The following is a 15,277-nucleotide window of genomic DNA, read 5'->3' as shown; positions in this document are numbered from 1 at the left end:
GATAAAATCAACATGAGAAAATGAACATTGCTCAAGATTGTTAATATCAAGGTAATACACGTCCAAGAAATGCAGTTGCTATAGATATTATTATTATATAGTAGTTACCCTAATATTTCATTGCAGTTTCAAGAGGCTGATTTCGATTCCAAAAGCAATAAATCTTCGAGGAGTTATCATGATTTTCGTTTCTAACGCAAGGTGTCCGCAAGGGTGAAGCCTCAGGGTGTCCTAGAGACGGACAGAGGCCCGGAACTCCGTGTCAACGAAACGCGACACGGCCGAAATATAGACAAACGCGGACGCGGCGCGCTCTGCGGGGATATTGTAAACGGGCCGGTGTGCTTTTGACGCGTCGATATATTCCCGCGAAGAAAGCCTCTGCCGCTGAAGCTGAGAAATAGCTTGCCACCTTTTACCCAGCCATCCTGTACCCTCCTCTCTCGCCGCCGCGACGTGTACAACCCGCGCAGCCTTGTCCCTTCGAACGATTACGGATTCCCAGGCTCTGGGAATCATAAGGAGCGTTTTACAGAAGAATGGATGAACAAGTTAAAACCAAACGGTTCAAGTTCAAGATACAGCGGGAGGCTGGATTTAGCTGGGAGCTGCAAAACCACGCCTACTTAGAACAATATACGCTAAACCAATAGACTTTGATTTCGTAAGATGACGACTACTGGGAGCACTTTTTGGCTATTCTAAATCTGAGCTGTCGATTCAAAAGTGAAGTTAGGATCACCGTAGTCTCCTGGATTCTTCCCGAAGCACCGTAGCCACACCTACCACTGACACCGCCTCTAAATCAAGCCTCCGAGCCTCCACAAGTTTCTTCTCTGTTACAATATTGGCTGACAGATGAAAAAGTGTGACTACTCTTCGATATCGATTCATCAGAGTACCAGAGGATGCAGCCGCTGCGTCCACGCGGCGACAACAGTTTTTGCGGCAAGTTGACTGAACGGATACGCAACAATAACGCGATAGCTCTTCCGTGATGGGAAACACGAGACACCGCGGCAGTACACGCGCGAACTTATCCGCACGGCTCCGTTCTAGTTCCTGTAGTTCCCTCCTCGCTCCTCTCCAGCGTCGGCTTCGCTTATTGGCACAAATTCACGGGCGACCACGCGAACGTACGCGAGCCGGCCCACCGGCCTATTATAGGTATTATTAGCACTCCGTCACGGACCTGTCATCGCCACGCACACTTCTCTATGTTGGTGCGCGCGTATACCGGAATTCCCCGATAGCCGCCTTCGATTCTTCGATGATCGAAGACGTCCGATGTCCTCGGGATGATCCCGGACCGTTCCTGGATAATCCGGTCCGCTCGCTGATCGACGCCGCGAGTTTTATCGCGCGGAAACCGCGACGAACCCGTCGTCGTTCAAACTGACAACATCTACGGGAACTAGACGACGGAGCAATCTAAGTTTCTAGTGGAGGCATCGCTGTCTCGCGAAGTTCTAATTATTTCTTCGTTCTATGTACGTTACATTAGGGTTGGACCGTTGTTTCAATCAATTTTTGTTATTTCAAAGACTCTCTTTCGTCCACTTTAAAGATCTGCATCTATAATCAAATAGATCAAAAACTTTTTAAGTGTAGATAGTCAAGGATTTAAGAACAAAACTAAATTTATTTAGACTTATTAAATTCAAAAACTGAACATGAAGAAATATCATGGTATTAGGATTTCACAGTCAGCTGATCGATTCGTAATGGTAGAGGAGAGATAATGTGTAGTATCCACTTGTTGTGCTTTTTGGCGTAATTAACTTAATGTTCATCGCACAAGATATATCGAACTTTTTAATTCAAACACTGGAAAAATTTAATACAACTTATTTTATAAGAGCGAAGTTAATTATGTCCGAAAGCAAATGGAAAGGTATAGCAAGTCATCATTACACAGTAACCGGCTCCACTATCCCATCTCCCGGCGATAGAAGACGTGTTCGCGAGCATGATCGCGAGTCCCGTTCGAAAAAAAAAAGCATTGATCGAGGGGTCCGTGGGTGTTTCGCGTTTTTCCAGGTCGGTCTCGCGAGAGCGCTGTAAAATCGGCTGACGCGGTTTCTCCCTTGCGAGAGGAGTGACTTCGTGCTATTGACATCCGCTCCTCGTGGTATCGACATCCCGGTACAAGCCAGCCCACGCCGAGAGCACGATTTTGCGTCGCTTCCACACAGGGGGAGAGAAAGCGAGGACGGCTTGTATAGAGAACGAGCGAGAGGACGAGAAGGCGAGAGAGGGTGGAGAACGAGATGGGAACGAGAGACCGAGCCGGCTATGAACGAGGAGAGGGAAATTCGTTGGACGAGCACGCCGGGCCGCGTCGGTATAATTTTCACAAGCGCGAAAATTACCCGGAGCATGGCCGATAAGTCGTAAATTACGAGTGCGCGCGAAAGTACGCGGCGCTCTATCATCGCCGTGTAAAACGTGGCATCGGCTCGTCTGCCGGTGACGGCGTCATCCGTCGAATCTCCGTGCGATCTGGGCTTTGAACGTTTCGCGCGCAAATAATTACGGTACGGAAGAATTTACACCGACTCGGGATTCGAGTAAATTCTTCCGTACGCGACACTATCTACTTCCAAGAACTCGCTCGAGCACGGCTCGATTTATTTATTCTATTACAATTATCTCGCTGTAACGTTGAATAAAAAATAATGAACCGATTGCTTCGACAGGTCCGGCGTTAACGTGGAGGCTAGGAGGAAACTCGTTGTGCTTGAAAAAAGAAGCCGTTCGTTGTACGACCGCGACTGCAGCCGCAAAACAACCAGAGAATGCCCTCCGAATAGAACAGGTGAGCCGGATAAGATTAAACAGCTGTTTCCGCGTTTAACGCCGGTTTAGCCGCCGCTTCCGGCATCGTCGCGGGTCTTCCTAAAGGCGCTGAGTCTAGAAACTCTGTGTCTGCTATAACTGTCGAAGAAAGATCAGCAAACGTTTATAGAAGAATACGCCTAAACTAGCAATAAGATCTGGCGAGCGTGACGGGAGCGCCGAGAATTCGAATCCTGTCTGAAATCACAGCCAAAAGAAGACGATTCGCGTTTATCCAAGGTTTTATTTCGAAACTTTATCCCGGGGAGAAGGAAGGAACAGGATGGAACAGATAGAAAACAGCTGAGGCGCAGCTGGTTTCTGGCACCGCGACGGCTGGCGTCTTCCACGTGTATATGCACGCAGCTGACGTGTGTGTACAGTACGGCCGTGGTAGAAAACAGAATCGAGATCGATTCTTAAAAAACGTTTTTAGAAGAGAGAATAACAAACGCGAACGAACATTCATCTAGGTCCAGGGAGACCACTTGCTGGCCTTCTGATCACTTCCGCCATCAACTTTGTTCACGCGACTGTATTACAATTTCTAGAATCTCGATCGATTCCTTTATTAAAAGCTTGTAGTCTAATTGTCCATTCAAAACAGCGATTCCATTTATCTACGAACCGTATCAGCATCCTCTGCTGATAAAACAACTAGCTAGTATCACATGCACGAGGTATAAGAGTAGACTTAGTATTTTTCTGTCTCACGAATATTTTTAATTTTGTTGTTAATGATAATGAAACTTCCGAAGTCCGAATTTTGGGTGATAACAATTTTCACCGGTTGGTACGTGACACTTCTATACCCTGTCTGTACTTGAATTACTCGGAGATGAAATCTCTGGTTGCATATCCACAGGGGCTGCTGATCTCTGATGTTAGATGGCACTGCAGGTATTTCATAGGTACAATTTTAAATTCAAATTGCGGACAAGCTAGAGGATGCTCTATGATCTAGAGTATTTTGGAGTCTAGTTGTAACATGCGCGTCTTCTAGGGGTTTAATGATTTAATTCGACGAAAGCGATCGTTCAGTCTCCTTCGCGAAAAATGTTGTTCCGATCTATGGTACTTACCGCTACGGAATGATCAACTCTGCGCTACGGTGTATAAACAGCTTTATTCGTTATTCGACAATGATAGCATTCACAAGCTCGCGATGTACAGCAATACGATTACAAGCTCGTTTGCTCATTGGGCAATGGACTTTGGGGATCGTCCGAACGAGGAACATCGTTAATGATATTAATCGCGGCGTTATCAAAGCATCGATTACTCAGACTTTCTTCGACGATCTCCCCCGTCTTCGTTAATCTCTGATATTCAGTCGTTCCTGTTATAGTACTTCCAGAACGAGTACTCTAACCGGTGTCGGACGTGCAGGAGGACGTTTCGGCGTTACTGTGATCGTTGTTGCTCTCCGTCGATGAACTATCGTTGCTCTTTATTCGTCGCTTCCGCAGCTTTGCAAACTGAAACTCCTCGACCGGCACTGTATACCAACAATGGAAGTGGTCATTAGTTTTCACGCGTTAACCATCGGTTTTTGTGTCTGTTTTGTTTAAGGAACAGGGGACGATCGCATCTCCGTAAGATCGGGAAATAAAACGAAGCAATTGTGTCTAGCGGGATCAGAACGATAAACATCTATATTTCATTGAGCTGTACCGAAGCTTGTTTTTCATTCCATTACAATGTGACTCTTACGTTGCAGCCACGGTAGGTGTACCGACTGTAACGATAGTCTCATTTGATGATGATCTACTTAGCGGATCGCGTACCATGGCTGTAACATGTACATGAGGTTACTCTTAGTTTCTAACGTAAAACGACGCGCAGTAACGTAACTATATCTTTGCTCTTTGATACGCAAACGTATCGAACAGATTTTCATCGTTGATAACAGTTTCTTAAAACTCTTCTGGGCTTACTTGAGGCTCCGCCTAAGATCTCTGTACATGAACGCTACGTTTACGCACAACCGGTTCAATATTACTATTGTTTTTCTTACGGTGAAAGAAAGGCTGCTCCGTCAACTTAGACGTGAAAATAAGTAGATTCGAGAGAGAAAGAGATAGATAAAGAGAAATTGACTATTTAACAACCATTCTGTCCGTTCATAATTACATCAGCAGGTACTTCAGTTAAATAAGGAGGAGAAAACCGTTACTATAAAAATAGAGAAATCTCAGTAACATTCTCGTTATGCTCGACAAAACGATCCTATTCGTAAAGTGGTTCTCGGAACAATGGAATTAATCGGTACGATAGAGGCAGTCAAAGAAAAACGTGAATACTTCAACGACGAACGATTAGTCCGCAATTCAAGCACGTTTATCGCATGGTAATACGATTACTTCTAGATCAAGTTTGGTTACCATCAGAATCTGGATCTCGATCAGTAACATTTTGCGGTGTGGTCGGTAATGGAACGATTTCGGGTTCCAACGGTTTTACAGGGCAGTCCACGTCCTCGACTATTACTTCTTCGGCCAGGCTGCTTCTTACAGCCTCTGTGTCAACAGAAGACATTAGGCATAAATAAACTAGACATAATTAATGTTTGTTACAGTCAATAAGAATCATGTATTCTACCATTGAATGCTTGAGGATACTGCTGACTCAGTTTGTTCTTTGCAATGCGAATCCTTTTGAAAATGTAATCCAAATCCTTCTTCATCTCAATCAGCAGGGCTGTATGCTTTTTGAACTCCAATCCAGCAGTCTTTAGTCTGTTTACAGACAACTGGTTACAATTTGTCAGCATCTCGTTGGTCTTCTCGAATCTTTGCAGCCTGTAATATAAAAAAAATTTGTAGCAACAACAAATAATTATAATACGCGTACATATTACGGAACTTCTTACATTTGCTTCTGAGCTCTTATCATAGATTCTACATCCTGTTGATCGACGATACCAGCCAAACCCTGTATAAATACTTCCGGCGCGGTGTAATTTTGGAAGCATTCGAAACTCCCTGTATCCGATTCCGGTGTGCCTTGTGCAGTTGCCATTTTTCTTAAATCTCTATACTTCGTAATAACAATACTTATCCTAGCGTGATTTCATTGTTGTCGTCTCCTGTCATCATTGTCCGTTCCAAGTCGCTGTTCCGATACGTGTTCATTACACTCGACACGAGCATAGCCCTGATAATTAATTAACGACACTTCTATTAAACCAACGTCATAACAAATTAACATTAACCGTCAAACGGAGTTTTATCCATGAAATCATCGAGCACTCCAAACATTGCCATGAAGTATAAGTATAGATTGCACACTCTGTAATATTCTCACGGCCAGAACGGTCAAATTATCAATCTTGTATCGACCATGAATTCTAGAATTAAGTATAGTCTATCTCGTAGATTATAGTAAATTAAAAAGAATTATTTGTAGAATATTTCATCTAGCTAGTTAAATAAAGCGCTAAATAAAGAATCTGCGCTATTGCATCCAATTTTGAGGTGGAATTGGGACCAAATTCAGCCATTTTATAATCAGTCGATGTCGTAGGGATCACGACAACGGAAATAGATGAGGTATCAACTCTACTCTTGCCATTCGTGTCGCTACTGTCAGTTACCGACGATTCGCTCGTCGGTGGAGCTACATGTAATCCTAAATCAATGGTAAGGCTGTCGTGTGTGTAATGTTAAACAAGAAAATGTTTTCGATCTGTAACCGTAACGTTTCCTCTTGTTATTTACTTGACTGAAGTCGAGTTCATACCTTGGCCGAACGCGCAGATTGCCCGAATAAACAAGCACAGCTTCACCTTCAACAGCTGTTTGAAGTCAAATGTTTTTACCAGGGTTTATAGCAGCCACAGCATTCAAATTTCTACAGTGACTGTTGTGTCTTGAGCCGAAGCTTTGAAAATTTTGCGTGAGGAAAAACGATAGTTCGAGAGTCCAACGTGCACATTTCTTCAGGCCAGAATGGCACAGAATATAAATCCATTTTATTCGTCCCAGAACGCGCCGAACAAAGCGACCGAGGAAAAACAGAGCATACCGAAAGATAACCATGCAGTTAGTAAACGGTACGTAAGCTCTATTCGCAGTTTTCCGCTGAAATTATCGGACAAAACTAATTCTGCACGGGTGCTGTCATTTATCATTTCTATCCAATCATTTGCTTTTCGTCGTATCGTCTATCAAAGAGCGCTCTCCTATCATGAGAATGTTGACTATAACCTACTATTTCGGGCGAAAAACTCGATGTTTGGTCGTTCTTAGCAAATACAGTCGAATCTCTACGAGACAGTAGTTTCCCCCAAATCCTTAGAACCGTCCTTCAATTCGAATATCTTTCGAGAACTCCAAAAGGCAATAATCTCTGCCAGGGCTTTAAGATTCAAGTTAGCAAAGCTTGGCTGTGTTTGCGAGTGCCTTCCAGTAGAATTACTTGAGAATAATTTTGATTTCTTGCCACAGACTGCAGAAGGAACTGATGGTTTTAATGATGTGCACGGAGAAAGGTGTCTCAGCTTTTCCTGATGGAGAAAATTTGTTCAAATGGATTGGAACAATCACAGGACCAAGGGACACAGTAATATCATTGTCTTGCGTATATTGATGCAACCATAGATACTCTAGGGATTCTTAACCACCTCATCTTTATTGCTGTTGTAGGTTTATGCAGGCCTTACGTACAAGTTGACGTTGGAGTTTCCTCACAGTTATCCATATAGTGCTCCAATAGTACGTTTTGCAACACCTTGTTTTCATCCAAACGTAGATGCAGTAGGTAATATTTGCTTGGACATACTAAAAGATAAATGGAGTGCTTTATATGATGTGCGTACTATATTGTTATCTATACAGTCTCTTCTTAGTGGTAAGCATACATACACTCAGTTCTGCACCCGAAGATGTCTCATGAGCTTCTAAAAACACTCAGCTGTTTCTCATTCTACAGAACCTAACAATGAAAGCCCACTGAATCCTCAAGCAGCCAATCTGTGGAGCGATCAAACAGAGTACAAGAAACACTTGACAGAAGAGTATAATAGAGCACTGATTCGTGGTCAACAAGACTCATGATAAGTCCATTATTATAATCATCTTGGCTGAATTAATGTTTCTATTTTCGTCAGCGTTATTAATAGGTTTAAGGCATACAATGACCTGCTGCACCAAACTTATGAGCTATATTATAAAATAGTTCAGTCTTCTGTTTCTTTTCTCTTTTGGTTTTCACGTCAATGTAATTGTACCGCGCAAAGAGAGAGTCTAAAACCATTTTTATATCGTTCATTACATGCCATTCTTTTGTTGCCTAATTTCATAGAATCGTCCGGGAGGTGGACAGAAATTTGTATCATGATTTGAAGACTGTATATGCGGATTAAACAATTTTTGCATCATCAATTTGTATCAGAAACTTTTATTTATTATTCACTTTTAGTAATATATTTTGACTTTTCTATACAATTTAGAGTATTTCATACGTACTAGCTATACTCGATATTGCGTCATTTATCATTATTGTATAATTCGAAAATAAATATTTTAAACATTCATGCTCCTATACTCAATTATAATAATCCGCACAAATTCAGTAGAAGAGAGTTCACCGCGCAATCGTGATTCATACATACTTCCATCGAATTAGTAAACACAATCACTATTTGATTACTATCCCCACAAAATTGAAAAACCTATCGAGCTACCAGGCACCTTCATCGCCTGAGATCAATTAATTGCACAGCAATTTTGTTTTCCTGAAAGGTTGCACAACACCTTGTTCCTCTTTCCATCGATTAGAATTCTCCTAGCAATTCTCAAGGATGTGTGATAGTTAAAATAGATTATTTATAAGCACAAGTATAGCATCAATACGTCCTTCGAGATGTTAATAGAACTTTAGAGTGCCAAATAATTGATTTATTAATGTATCTATAAAAGAAAATGGCGGGCATACGATAGGCATAAATAAACATTTTCAACTAACATATGGAATGGTTTAATTCTTCTACTGTTATCTGGAACGTTCAAAGTCGTTCGAATGATCGAGGGTCATTATGCATCTGATAATGCGCTTGCTTGGATAAAGGGAGGGAAGGAGGGGGAAGGTAAACGACTGGCGACTCATGTTAGTCATGGTAGTGATGGCAGCGACACTTTGCCGACATTTCCTACAGAAAATATCGATCGTTTCACGTGTTAAATCTTTCGCAGCATCCACGTCAAAAATTGCGGGGAATCAAGATGCTCAGGTACATAGCATATATCGAATAGAGAAGTTCACAGAAATTAAGTCAGTAATCTGTTTAATAGGAAAGAAAAGTCAACGTAAATGGAGTTGACATCAATTATCTCAAGGCTGGAACCGGCGAACACGTTGTCCTGTTTCTACCCGGTGTGGCAGGTGAGACAAAACGTCAAACGTAGCTATATACTGAACATCTAACAGATAATGCTTTAGATAAAGTCTAGACTCCTTATCTGTTCTAATCTAGTATTTCGAGGCAAGTTAAATATAAGTTGTAGAACGAATGTCGATGCTGTACCGTAGGTGCAATATGGCCCCACTTCAAGCCTCAGATAGAGGGTCTCGACCGAGAGAAGTTTACCATGGTTGTATGGGAGCCCGTGGGCTATGGAAAATCAAGGCCACCGGATAGAACCTTCCCGGACGATTTTTTCCATCGCGATGCCACACATGCTCGCAATCTAATGAAGGTCTTAGGATTTACGAAGTTCTCAATGGTTGGATGGAGCGATGGTGGCATAACTGCGCTGATCCTCGCTGCAACCTTTCCCGAGAACGTCCGGAAAATGGTGTCCTACGGAGTGAACGCTTATATAACACCGACGGAAATTGAAATTTATAAAAGTACGTTGTTCGTTTGTTAATGGATCCGATTAATTGTCAATGTCGATCTTACTTAGGCTCGAGAGACTTCGACAGTTGGTCCGAGAAGCGGCGAGCGCCAATGATAGCTGTCTATGGTGAGGATTATTCCCGAAAAATGTGGGCCGACTGGGTCGATGCTTGTGTCAGAATTTATGAAAAGCAGAATGGCAATTTATGCAAGGAATTGTTGCCAAAAATTCGATGTCCTACTTTCTTACTCCACGGGGCCAAGGACCGTACGGTACTCGCGGAGCATCCTATTTACCTGAAGCAACACATCCACGGCGCCAAGTGCGTACACAAACGTTTTCTCAATGTGCAGGGTTTCTGTTCGATTTTCAAGCGTTGCTGGTTTTTCCAGGTTGAAGATCATAGAGGACGGTCGTCACAGTATCCACCTGCAGTACCCCAAGGAGTTCAATGATCTCATCACCGAATTTTTGCTCGAATAATCGATCTTTTATACGAAAATTATATATATATATTTTGATGTAATTCTGACTTTTAATTCCGTATCTAGTCGAAGTCAGTTCTCGATACATATTCCAAGCAACAAAGTACACTGAATGCATGACGCAGCATGGAGGACACACGTGGGCTAACCGACACCGGAATCGAGCCGGAGAAAGGAAGCCACGTGGGCGATCAGGTCTTTTTGCAGGCAACACCTTCCGAAAATGTTCCTCGCCTGCATCGCGATTTTTACTTCCACAGAACAATATCACTGAGAAACTAGCTGGGCCACTGGTGCGGGTAGAGTTCTCCTGTTTCGGGCTGATTAGGGGTAGCGGTGACTCGACTGTAAAATAGTGCGATCTACGCGGACATCAAGGACCGCCCATCCGAAATATCCGCATTGCGCTTCGAACGAAAATCGATCCTCTCCCCCGAGCCGGCTACGCCCCGAAACCTCTGCCAGGACACAAAAGAACGCGTAACGAAACCCCCATATTTCATTCGGCACACGGACGTGTAGGACCCAAGAGAACTACCCCCATAAACTTCTCGAAAGATATTCCAAAAATACTGATGTTGTAGAATTTAATTAGCTCGATTTTAATCCGCGACGAAACAGAATGAAACATCGGAAGCGTCGTATTGGATAAAATTTTAAGCAAACGCTCTATATGTAACAAATACGTTCTTGCGTTTAACAATGTAAATTGCAATTCGATTTCGAGAATCGACGAGAAGACAGTGCAAGTCGGCGCCAGTTTTCGGATTCGCACGGGATCAATAACGTCGAGTCGAGGGCAAACGCGTGAAGAAGCGAACGAAGACAGAGGCTCATTCAATTCAAATGAAAAGAAAGGAGGAAAAATGAAAGCAAAGGAATTAAAGCCTCGCGAAAGATGTAGGAGCCTGAGAAGCGAGCTGCAGCCAGATAGAAAGTTGTCTTGTGCCACTTGTTTTATGGATAACAGAGCCGGCGCAGAGACCGACTGTTCTCGGTACACACTTTGGTACGCGATCATCGTTTAGAATACGAACCAGACGAGATTGCGTAATGCATGAAATCTTAGGAAAGCAATGATAATAACCCCGTGTAATCCGCGAGAAGCGTGTCGCGTCGAGATAACAGCAAATCGTTGCGTAAAGTAGGAGGTCGTCTAAAACAGCCTAATCTGTCCGAATCGGCAGCGACGAGATATCCGCTAAGTTTTCAGAGAATTGGCTAATTCGAGACTAAGAGGAAAAAAGAAGGATAACGTGTATATATATATAATGCGTCGGGTGTGGCCAAATATGGCCAGACTACTTCGCGATTCGATCACGTAAACCTGTCCTTATTCTTTTCGTTCTTCCCTCGATCGGGTCCCCTCTCTCGGATGCATCTTTGCGACATCGGTAACCTTTATCCCTGCGGGAATCCTGGTAGAAAGCCGGCGGGATCGTTCCAGAAATAAAAGAACGCGATCGTGTTTAATGAGGCGAGCGAAAATCCGGAGCAATTCTAAGCGAGGCGAGCGGTCGCCGCGCCGGTACCGCGGAAATACATATTTATGTACCCACATACGCGATCGTACGTGACAAGCGTGTACTTTCGGCAAAAAAAAAAGGACGATCCTTTCCCCGTCTACGAAGCAGGTACCGACCCAGTAAAACAATTTCCCCAAACAAACACCATCGGCAACGAGCACCGCGAATTTTTCCTTGGAAACGCGACTCCAGTATGCAAATGCCCGTCCCGTTATGGAGCTGCAGACCGGCGTTGCTGCGATGACATCATTCCGAGATGTTACTTAATATCGTCAACGACAAAATTCGTTCTCCAGCACCGCTCGATCATGCTCTGGGAAATCTGATCGGCGTTTCGGTAATCTTTTAAAGAGGAGAGGAGAATGGCTGGCGTGAGAAAAGGGAAGAAATCGCGATCGGATACGAGCGACTGCGATGAGTCACAATCAGATTTCGAGCCTACCGTTATCGACTCGATCCTCTTTGGCCACGGCTCCGCGACGAGACGTATCCCGCCCGTTGTCCTCCCGAGTAGAAAACGACACCATTTACGGTAGCTTGCGTCTCCGTTGTTGATCGTTTTCGATTCTGTATCGCGGGATCGCTCGAGAAAGTGGTCGCGCGTCAAAATGTTGGCCTCGATAGCCCTTGCACTCCCAAGGAACACGATCCTCCGCACCGTGAACATATCAGCGTTCTATCAAAGTTGCAAGACGAGAGGATTCTACCATCAATGGTTGCTAAGCGAGAGGTCTCTAACACACCATTCATAGCCGAAGAACAGGCTTCTATTATTAGTTCTTACAAACCAAGAGGTATTTACTATCGATCGTTGCAAGAGAATTCTCCCATTAGTCAGCACTGAACAAGAAGACTCTACATATCAGTCGTAGAGGACCAAAAGAATCCTATCATCATTCATGGAGAAGCAAGAATGTGCACAATCAAACACTGGAGTGGGAGAGGATTCTAATATCATTAATTGCGGAATATGAGGATTCTAGTATCGATCCTTGTTAAACATAAGGATTTTACTATGAATTGTTCTGAGCCAAGAGCATTATAGCATCGGTAATCGTGGAACAAGAAGACATGACTTGAACGCAGAACGTTCCTCCATTTATTCTCGGACAATAGGGTCTCTGCGGATTGCAGGGGCGCGCAAATGGTTATTAGGTCGAAGCAGCTACCTGGGGGGGACCGATTTTGATCGGCCTAGACGCGTCGACGACGGTGTACACACGCTTGCGAAAATATTTAGACGTATCCGGCGTGCACGACATCCTCGGGATCAATAAAAGTTGAGGCGGGGCAAGGCCTGGCTCGTCGTTCCGACTCGGTTCTCCCGACTCGACGTTGACTGCCAGCTTCAAAACGCTCCAACGACTCTGCACGACACTTTCGTTTGCCCTTACCGATCGATGACGGTGACGATTCGACCGGTCCTGTCCGAATTCACATCGAATCCCTCAATTATATCCCCAGCGAGGAACAAGCACGCGTGTCACCGGCTAAACGCAACTTTCCGATTGTTTGCCCGCGCCCCGTTGATTCGGTTTGTTGAAAATCGCCCTGTTCCTGGAAAGGTCGATAACATCGCGACTTAGCCACCCCGTCCAGACATGCGTGGACTATGTTGCGTTCGTTGTTTCCAGCGGCCAACGCCCACCGTCGATCCTGTCAATTGACAGGGCTGCGAATTTCACGCGGAAATGAACCGCGGCTATTAAATATTTCCGCCGAGCTACCCGTCTGCCGCTGAACCAATGTAGACGGTATCGTCGGCGCCGGTGGTGTATAGCTGCGAAATTCGATCGCCGTGGTGACGACGATAGTCACCTTTATCGCTGCGGAACAAAGCTGATAGCGGGCGATTTATAAGATACGGACGAGGTTGTTCGATTTGCGGAGTTCGGCTCAGCACAATCGCGAACAGTTTAAATGCTGTGGAGATTCGAGCCTCGTCGATAATAAATAACTCGACGGACTCATTGATACTGATAACGAATCTTTAAAAAATGATTCACTCGACGTGTCTAGCGTCAAGTAAGATCTCTTTTTCTTGTCCAGGGACCTCGTACTTCGATCGATTGATCGTCGCTAGCTAGACAACAACGAGCCATTTTTCTTTAGGCCGCAGGAACATGCTCGACGTCTCAGCCTAAATTGGCCGTGATGTCACCGAGCGTTCATACACTCGCGGAGTCGTTTAATAGCACGGCCAACGAAGGACAATGAGAGTAGAGCTAATCTAGTCGAGCGTGTCCTCTTGAATCGATACTGTGTCACGTGAAAGACTCAATCGATCGGTGTCCGTAGAGGAAACGATCTGCACGGGGCCCGGTGAGCTGGCCCAACCCGTGGTCCTATGGTCCACGTCCCCGAAAGAATGCAACCCGGTGCATAACCGAGCGCAATGGACGCCGCAGGCCGCAGCATACTGTTCGATCGTGCGACTGACCGGGAGTGTTCACCTCCGGTCGAGCACTCTCTTGTTCTTCTCTGAAATGTAATTCACGTCGATAATAATCCTGATCCCCTGTTACGGCAGGCCCGTTACGTGCACCTACTGCGTGTCTATCAGCCCGAGACTGTGTGTGCACGCGTGTAGGTGCGCGACCATACGCGGTAGATGAGCGCGCGGGCGTCTACACGATCGCGAGTGATTCTTTTATTTGCTCTCTCCTTTTCCTCTTTTTTTCGGGACGAAGAAGTGAGTGATCCATACATGGTAACGGCGAGAAGACTGGCTTACACGTTGCAATCCGTAATCCACCCTACCTGCTCTCCTGTCGAGACTCGTTCACGCAGCCTGCCCGAACACGTCCTGCCTGGTCGTGTGTTCAACACCACGCACACCTTCGACACTTTCTGCATCCGTGCAGGTTGCGTTTCACTTGTGTCTGGCCCGTGTACCGGTTAATAAGTGGATTCTCGCTGATGATTCCTGCCGCCGACCCGGCTCTTTAAAGTCCTGACCCCGAATTCCGCTTAAAATTCTGTCTCAAATGCTCCTCAATTTACTGCTTAAAAAAAATATTGCTTCAATAATTCTGTTTCATTCCTGTCTTAATTACTAGCTGGGATTTTACCTCAAATTCTGCGGTTTAGCATGTTCGCAAGGGATTCGCATAAACGTCTGCAGTCTACTGAAACAGTACAATTTAATTTAATAATCGTCATCAAGAAATTAAGTTAGTTACAGCGTTGAATAGAAACATTTGTTAAAGATTTTTGTCAAGGCGAAATGTCTGCAAATTTCGAGCATGGTTTTTAAGGGATGGTTTTGATAAGAAGTCGCCGTCTGGTCTGCTGTAAGATGCTCTCGATTAAACCCGCAATATTTGGGTGGGCGTATACGACAGTGACTCACGTATCGACTTTTCTTCCGGACAGGTAGGGATAGGCGGGGGTGGGTTTAAGGCGAGCCATAGGTAAGGGAGGAAAAGACCGCAATGAGGTAACCGTTTGTACAGCACGCGCAAGTCGCGAATACCACAGACGTTTTTAAAAATCGTGTAAATACTTTGCCAAGCACGTCTCAAGATGAAAAGCGATCTGCGTCGGATAAACTCGCCGAATCTACGAAAAATATGTAGAGTCAAAT

At 44.5% G+C, this 15,277-nt stretch overlaps 3 protein-coding genes across 5 annotated transcripts; 2 read left to right on the top strand and 1 right to left on the bottom strand.

Annotated features, from left to right (window-relative positions):
- Positions 1-2,037: 2,037 nt before the first annotated feature.
- Positions 2,038-8,372, top strand: Vih (ubiquitin conjugating enzyme vih). Of its 3 annotated transcripts, none has more exons than XM_078181880.1 (6): positions 2,038-2,340; positions 2,700-2,818; positions 6,364-6,892; positions 7,287-7,401; positions 7,485-7,689; positions 7,771-8,372. In XM_078181880.1, exons 3-6 carry the CDS (start codon positions 6,789-6,791, stop codon positions 7,893-7,895), a joined length of 549 nt encoding a protein of 182 aa, XP_078038006.1. In that variant the 5' UTR covers positions 2,038-2,340; positions 2,700-2,818; positions 6,364-6,788; the 3' UTR covers positions 7,896-8,372. The 3 variants fall into 3 exon arrangements, with proteins under 3 accessions (XP_078038006.1, XP_078038007.1, XP_078038008.1); XM_078181881.1 differs by having other exon boundaries at positions 2,038-2,344; XM_078181882.1 differs by lacking the exon at positions 2,038-2,340 and having other exon boundaries at positions 2,675-2,818; positions 6,364-6,479; positions 6,662-6,892.
- On the bottom strand, positions 3,946-6,119 carry LOC144470570 (kxDL motif-containing protein CG10681). Its single transcript, XM_078181879.1, has 4 exons — positions 5,711-6,119; positions 5,440-5,639; positions 5,223-5,357; positions 3,946-4,336 (listed from the first exon to the last, which is right to left on the bottom strand). Exons 1-4 carry the CDS (start codon positions 5,857-5,859, stop codon positions 4,206-4,208), a joined length of 615 nt encoding a protein of 204 aa, XP_078038005.1. The 5' UTR covers positions 5,860-6,119; the 3' UTR covers positions 3,946-4,205.
- Positions 8,373-8,506: 134 nt separating the features above from the next.
- LOC144470569 (serine hydrolase BPHL) lies at positions 8,507-10,219 on the top strand. The gene is made up of 5 exons (XM_078181878.1): positions 8,507-9,070; positions 9,132-9,222; positions 9,370-9,690; positions 9,747-10,002; positions 10,073-10,219. The coding sequence occupies exons 1-5, from the start codon at positions 8,945-8,947 to the stop codon at positions 10,161-10,163; spliced, it is 885 nt and encodes a 294-aa protein (XP_078038004.1). The 5' UTR covers positions 8,507-8,944; the 3' UTR covers positions 10,164-10,219.
- The last annotated feature ends 5,058 nt before the right edge of the window (positions 10,220-15,277 follow it).

This window comes from Augochlora pura, chromosome 5, assembly GCF_028453695.1.
Source record: "Augochlora pura isolate Apur16 chromosome 5, APUR_v2.2.1, whole genome shotgun sequence".
NCBI lineage: Eukaryota > Metazoa > Arthropoda > Insecta > Hymenoptera > Halictidae > Augochlora > Augochlora pura.
The sequence above is the reverse complement of the archived record's forward strand: the minus strand, read 5'-3'. Positions and strand labels throughout refer to the sequence as shown.

What these genes read in the sequence shown, in the direction of transcription:
- LOC144470570 (XM_078181879.1), bottom strand. Translation starts at nt 5,859, where the DNA reads ATGGCAACTGCACAAGGCACACCGGAATCGGATACAGGGAGTTTCGAA. An exon ending in ATAAGAGCTCAGAAGCAAAT is followed by an intron (nt 5,640 to 5,710) that starts GTAAGAAGTTCC and finishes TTTATATTACAG; the next exon opens with GCTGCAAAGATTCGAGAAGA. An exon ending in GTATCCTCAAGCATTCAATG is followed by an intron (nt 5,358 to 5,439) that starts GTAGAATACATG and finishes CTGTTGACACAG; the next exon opens with AGGCTGTAAGAAGCAGCCTG.
- Vih (XM_078181880.1), top strand. Translation starts at nt 6,789, where the DNA reads ATGGCACAGAATATAAATCCATTTTATTCGTCCCAGAACGCGCCGAAC. An exon ending in AACCATGCAGTTAGTAAACG is followed by an intron (nt 6,893 to 7,286) that starts GTACGTAAGCTC and finishes TTCTTGCCACAG; the next exon opens with ACTGCAGAAGGAACTGATGG. An exon ending in TATACAGTCTCTTCTTAGTG is followed by an intron (nt 7,690 to 7,770) that starts GTAAGCATACAT and finishes CTCATTCTACAG; the next exon opens with AACCTAACAATGAAAGCCCA.
- LOC144470569 (XM_078181878.1), top strand. Translation starts at nt 8,945, where the DNA reads ATGTTAGTCATGGTAGTGATGGCAGCGACACTTTGCCGACATTTCCTA. An exon ending in CGGGGAATCAAGATGCTCAG is followed by an intron (nt 9,071 to 9,131) that starts GTACATAGCATA and finishes TCTGTTTAATAG; the next exon opens with GAAAGAAAAGTCAACGTAAA. An exon ending in CAACACATCCACGGCGCCAA is followed by an intron (nt 10,003 to 10,072) that starts GTGCGTACACAA and finishes TGGTTTTTCCAG; the next exon opens with GTTGAAGATCATAGAGGACG.